This window comes from Rhinoraja longicauda, chromosome 1, assembly GCF_053455715.1.
Source record: "Rhinoraja longicauda isolate Sanriku21f chromosome 1, sRhiLon1.1, whole genome shotgun sequence".
Lineage (NCBI taxonomy): Eukaryota > Metazoa > Chordata > Chondrichthyes > Rajiformes > Arhynchobatidae > Rhinoraja > Rhinoraja longicauda.
Window position 1 is genome coordinate 95730996 of NC_135953.1, and position 6000 is coordinate 95736995.

The following is a 6000-nucleotide window of genomic DNA, read 5'->3' on the forward strand; positions in this document are numbered from 1 at the left end:
TTATTTGTTTTAACTTGTGCTTGGAAAAATCACAACTTGAAAAGGATGACATAGCCACTTTTGCAAGATTTTTCTTAGTGTACAAGCTATTTTAATACTTAATTATATTGCATTTCACTAGGTTTTATGCACAGTTATATATTGCACAGCTTTTTTCTCTCAGCTTTTTACAGATCATATTCCTAGTCCATGTAGTCAAAGTCACCTTAGGGATGTACTGAAAACCATTCTGCTTAAATCTATGGGACAGCACAGTGGCGTAACTGGTAGAGCTGTTGCCCCACAGCGCCAGAGACTTGGGTTCGATCCTGACCTTGGGTACTATCTGTGTGAAGATTGCACATTCACCCTGTGATGTGCAGGGTTTGTAGGTTAATTTACCTCTCAAAAGTTACCCCTAATGTATAGGGAATGGACGAGAAAGTGGGATAACATTGAACAAGTGTGAACGTGTGATCAATGGTCAGTGTGGACTGAGTGGGTTGAATGGCCTGTTTTGATGCTGTCTCTCTAACATTAAAATCAGAAACAAATAATTTTCCTGCAATAACTAAAAAAGTACTTGCTGTTTATGAGAAAGTGTCCATGAGGGACAGACAAGACAAGACAGAAGTAAGATTAGTAGAGAGGAAATGATCTGTGAATTGATTGTTAGAGTGGAATAGTTAGTGCTTCTTTTAGTACCTGTGAGTGTTTTTCATAACTATTTGTCTTGTTTATTCTTAGCTCGCAAGCAGGAAATTATTAAAGTTACAGAGCAGCTGATTGAAGCCATTAACAATGGAGATTTTGAAGCCTACACGTAAGCAGTCATTTGTCTTGTCATATTGAGTTAAATTATTCATTTTGAGCTGATTTTGAAATACTGTTCCATTTTTTTTGTGAAATTATGCTTTATTGTTTTTGGAATGAAGTTGATATTTTTTAAATTTTCATTCTTAAGGCGGTCTCCTCCTCCACTGGTGCAGAATAGCAAATTGATTGTTAACCTCTTTGAAATGTATCCAAACATTCCTTCAGTAACATGCTCATAAAAGTATTCCTTTAATGTTCAGTTTCATGAAGAATACATAATCTGACTTTTGCATATGTCCTCCTGATTCTTTGACCTTTAAAGAAGGAGTTTCTGTGCCAAAAGTTGCTGATTGACTTATTGCACTACGTCATGGCATCTACGATTCCTCCCCCCCAGTGGGTCTCTGCACCTTCACAAAAACAAATGTTTACATTTTGATATTTTATTAAACGTTGATATGTCAGTATGCATTATTTAACTTGACTTTTTGGCACTGCAGTTTAGTATTCTCCCAAGTATATCATATGCGCTGAATGAAATTATCTTTATATATTTTTACATTTGCAAATACATTTTATTTGCAGGAAAATTTGTGATCCGGGACTCACAGCATTTGAGCCTGAAGCACTCGGTAACTTGGTGGAAGGAATGGACTTTCATAGATTCTACTTTGAAAATGGTACGCAACATGAAAGTTATTTCTGATTTTCGAATGGATTAAGCTGTGGTATTATTTTCATTAAATTAAATATGCATTTCATTTTTTTTGCAGCATTGTCTAAGAATCAGAAGCCAATTCACACCATCATATTGAATCCCCATGTCCACCTGATTGGCGATGATGCAGCCTGCATCGCGTACATCCGCCTCACTCAGTACATTGATAGCTGCAGCATGCCGAAAACCATGCAGACCGAGGAAACCAGAGTATGGCATCGCCGGGATGGGAAGTGGCAAAATGTCCATTTCCATCGGTCAGGATCCCCAACTTTACCTATCAAGTAAGGTGCCTTTCTAAATGAGCAAAACATGCAAAGAGTTGATTCTACAATAATAAAATTCTGCAAGTTCATTTCTGATTTGTTTTAGACTTGTCAGATTAAATTTGAACAATATCAGGCTCATATTGTATAGTTTGTACAAAGTATTGAAACAGTGAAGAAATTTAAAGCCAAATTTCAAAACTGGTAAATTGGATTTAATTTTGGAAAGTTGACCTCTCATATTTGCACATGTGGCTTGGCTCAGATGTGCGGCCCTCATCTTTATTCAAATTCTTAAACTATTGAAGGATCAATATGTCAAATCCAATGTGACCTGGTTTAACACAGTGGGTCAGGCAGCATCTCTGGAGAAAAGGACTAGGTGATGTTTCGATCGAGACCCTTCTTCTAAAGAAATGTCACCTATTCCTTTTCTCCAGGGAAGCTGTCTGACCCGCTAAGCTTTTTGTGTCTATCTTCGGTTAAAACCAGCATGTGCAGTTCCTTTCTACATGAAAGCGTGCAGCGGGCGTGCAGCGGGCGTGCAGCGTAGGTTTACTAGGTTAATTCCCGGAATGGCGGGACTGTCATATGTTGAAAGACTGGAGCGACTAGGCTTGTATACACTGGAATTTAGAAGGATGAGAGGCGATCTTATTGAAACGTATAAGATTATTAAGGGGTTGGACACGTTAGAGGCAGGAAACATGTTCCCAATGTTGGGGGAGTCCAGAACCAGGGGCCACAGTTTAAGAATAAGGGGTAAGCCATTTAGAACAGAGATGAGGAAAAACTTTTTCAGTCAGAGAGTTGTGAATCTGTGGAATTCTGTGCCTCAGAAGGCAGTGGAGGCCAATTCTCTGAATACATTCAAGAGAGAGCTAGATAGAGCTCTTAAGGATAGCGGAGTCAGGGGGTATGGGGAGAAAGCAGGAACGGGGTACTGATTGAGAATGATCAGCCATGATCACATTGAATGGCGGTGCTGGCTCGAAGGGCTGAATGGCCTACTCCTGCACCTATTGTCTATTGTCTATACATGTGACCAAGTTTAATCCAGTTTGAAGTTTAAGGTACAAATAGGCAGGAGAAGAGGAGAACCTTATTTATTACTTGTTGCATCTGAAACTGAAGTTTGTGAGATACCTGTCTGCACATTGGCAACCACGTTTCCCTACATTACAGCGGTCAATGCCCTTCAGGTATAAAGAATGCAAGATAAGGCAGGGAATGTTTTTCCTCCAATTTAAAAAATAAAATAAAAATTATTTTGTAACATGTCAAAAGCAAAGAGTATTTAAAGTAAAATACAAATTACAAAACAAAGTATATTTACTGGTAACCAATTGGGCTGAAAGGATGACTGCAAAATTCTCCCATTAATGGAAAGGATAAATAACAATAAATGCAAGCGAGCTGCCATAAGTAGACAAGCAAGTTTAATAGACAAGCATTCAGTAATAAACATACTCTGAGAGAAGATAAAAGCAAAAAAAAAAATTTATTTGTTCATTTTTTGGTGATTTAGTTTAGAGATACAATTTAGAGGACAGGCCCCTTGGCCCACCGGGTCCGTGCCGACCAGTGATCCCCTCGCATTAACGCTATCCTACACACACTAAGGTAATTATTACATTTACCAAGCCAATTAACCTACAAACCTGTGCGTCTTTGGAGTGTGGGAGGAAACCGAAGATCTCAAAGAAAACCCACGCAGGTCACAGGGAGAACGTACAAACTCCGTAGTCGGGATCGAACCCGGGTCTCCGGCGCTGCATTTGCTGTGAGGCAGCAACTCTACCGCTGCGCTACCGTGCCGCTTTTGTTGTAAGAGATATTGAAAGGTATATTTGCTGGCTGTGAATGTGAAAGTGGTGTTGGAGGTTGCACCGATTGACGTTATGAGTATTCTAATTGAACATTTTTAGATCTTGGTTCTTGGCTGTGTTTTGGGACGGGAGGAAATTGAATTTCATTTCTGTGCTTTGTTCCAGCTAAGAGAAATGGTGCCACTGCTGGATTCTCAGCACTGATTATGGACTGGAAGATTACAATCATATTATCAGCACTTCTAGTCTATTTTAACGCATGTTTCTGATTGCATGATGCTCTTGTGACATGTCCTTTTCTGTTAATTCTGTAAATTTTTGTTTGCACTTCATAGGAAGAAATGTTACAAACAGAATGAAACCAAAGGAAGGAAAAATGTTGAGAGTACTTTTTAATTCTTTGTTTACGCCAGGTTTCTTAACTTGATATAATTGTAAACGTCTAAATAAAAACTTATTTTTTTCTGGATTTCAAGTATTTTAAAAACTACTGTACCCCTTAATCGTTATAAAAACAGTGTAAGTGGCACATAGTCTTATTCTCTTACTGTAGAAATACTTTTATAATAAATATAGAAGGGGATTCCTTAAGGTGGCAGGGCACGTATCTACTTACTTCCAAAATTAGTTTTTCCAAGCTGGAGTCATCCAGTCAGGGCTGGCTGCATCAGCCTGAAGGAACACCGACTGAAGTTGCTGAACAGCCATTTTATTCATAGTTTTTTACCAGCTGAAACATATGGAAGATTATCTTACAAACAAGTAAATTTTAATGTGCTGGTTCTTTCACTAACCTTTTATTTGTTGTATTTCATCAGTGTCAGTATTTAGGATCATTTTCAAGTTGACACTTCATTTTTAATCACTTTGGGTGCAATACATTTCAGACAATCAAGCTTGCTTTACTATGGTGATGTGCAGGTTGTGATTCGAGTCACATGCTTATTGCTTAGGTGGAAAAAGCGTTAGAATTTTGTGAACCATGTTAATCTGCTATTGGTAGTTACATAGTATCAGATTTAATAATAAAAACACAGGTCCATTGAATTTAATCATCAAATATAGTGGACCTCTGTGATTAACATGCATCATTTATATAAGAACTTTCTCGCCTCGGCAGCTGATGAACAAACGTATCAATTTTTAACTTATTTTCTCCTAAGGACACAGGAATTGTTCTTTTGAGGTCATCTGTGATTATTGATAGTTCGTGAAATGGATTTTTGCTTCTGCTTCCGTATTCTTGTAAGATGTTCTTGTAAGGATTCCATTTACCAAATATATATTGCCTTTTTGGAAGGGCACTTCCTCCTCATTTCTTTGCTGGTTCAATATTTAGAGGATTATACAATAATGCATGTTATCTCAATTGGTGTTTTCTGTGATTTTTGACGGCCATGATTCGCATTTAGTGATTAATTCCAGGCAGAATAAACTTATTTGTATTATTTCTTGTGTGTTCATTCATCACCCCAAAAACTGATATGCTTAGCTGCTGTTGCTGGTAAAATAGATGGCAATAAAGTGTACCCATTACCCATTGATTCAGAAGTTGTGTTTAAATGAGCATGTATGTTTATGCACCATATTAATCTGCCAATGTTCTATGGAAAAATAGGGAAAACCTTTATTTTCTTGGTGACTGGCTGTAGTAACATTGCAGTATAAAAATCTATATGTATTATCTTGACATTTTAAAACCACATCAAGAGCAAGTCTGTCTTCCACACCAGTTCTGAAGAGCGGTGATTGTTTTTTTCCACCACAATTGAAATAATACTTGGGTTCTATCACTCTGAAAAGCTGCTGTTTATCATGGGACACAGTGTACAGGATTCTTGCCATACTGGTAAATGATTGATCTGTTAAAAGAAAATAAATTTGTGATTATTTCTCCTGATTGCTTTTTCTCTCTAAAGTGTGTGGTTTTTTTAAAAAAAGCAAAAATACAAAATAACATATATTGTAACAGAGTTTCTGTTCAGGCATTCAAAGTTAATGTAAGATATTCTGACGAGGTTATTTTTAAGAAAAGCAGCATCTTCCTGCATTCTGGCCAGATATATTCTATATATCACTGCTTTTGGAATCCCGCTATGTTTTGATGGGCTGAGAAAATTGGCTATTTTATAACAATGCCAAAATTCAGAAGGACAATTGACTTTGAAGTGCTTTTGGATAATCTGAGGGTGCAAAAAAGTGATATATATATAATATATATATATAATATATATATATATAATATATTTTATATATATATAGAAACTAAAACAGAAACTTTAATAGAAGTTGGGAAGTCATGGTGCAGTTATATAAGATGTTGGTGAGGCCACATTTAGAGGATTCTGTTTAGTTATGGGCACCATATTATCTGAATGATGTCGTGTTGGAA

The 6000-nt window shown here is 37.0% G+C and overlaps 1 protein-coding gene across 10 annotated transcripts in view; it reads left to right on the forward strand.

Moving 5' to 3' along the window:
- Positions 1-5508, forward strand: part of LOC144595271 (calcium/calmodulin-dependent protein kinase type II delta chain) — a 225769-nt gene extending 220261 nt beyond the window's left edge. For 6 of the 10 annotated variants that reach the window (XM_078402575.1, XM_078402598.1, XM_078402614.1 and 3 more), the window contains 5 exons: positions 727-802; positions 1381-1475; positions 1569-1797; positions 3308-3402; positions 3774-5508. In XM_078402575.1, the coding sequence (XP_078258701.1) occupies positions 727-802; positions 1381-1475; positions 1569-1797; positions 3308-3401 (494 nt within the window). In that variant the 3' untranslated portion in view covers position 3402; positions 3774-5508. Of the gene's footprint in view, positions 1-726; positions 803-1380; positions 1476-1568; positions 1802-3307; positions 3403-3773 lie in introns of those variants that run through there. The other 4 variants (XM_078402623.1, XM_078402606.1, XM_078402644.1 and 1 more) reach the window with 2 other exon arrangements.
- The last annotated feature ends 492 nt before the right edge of the window (positions 5509-6000 follow it).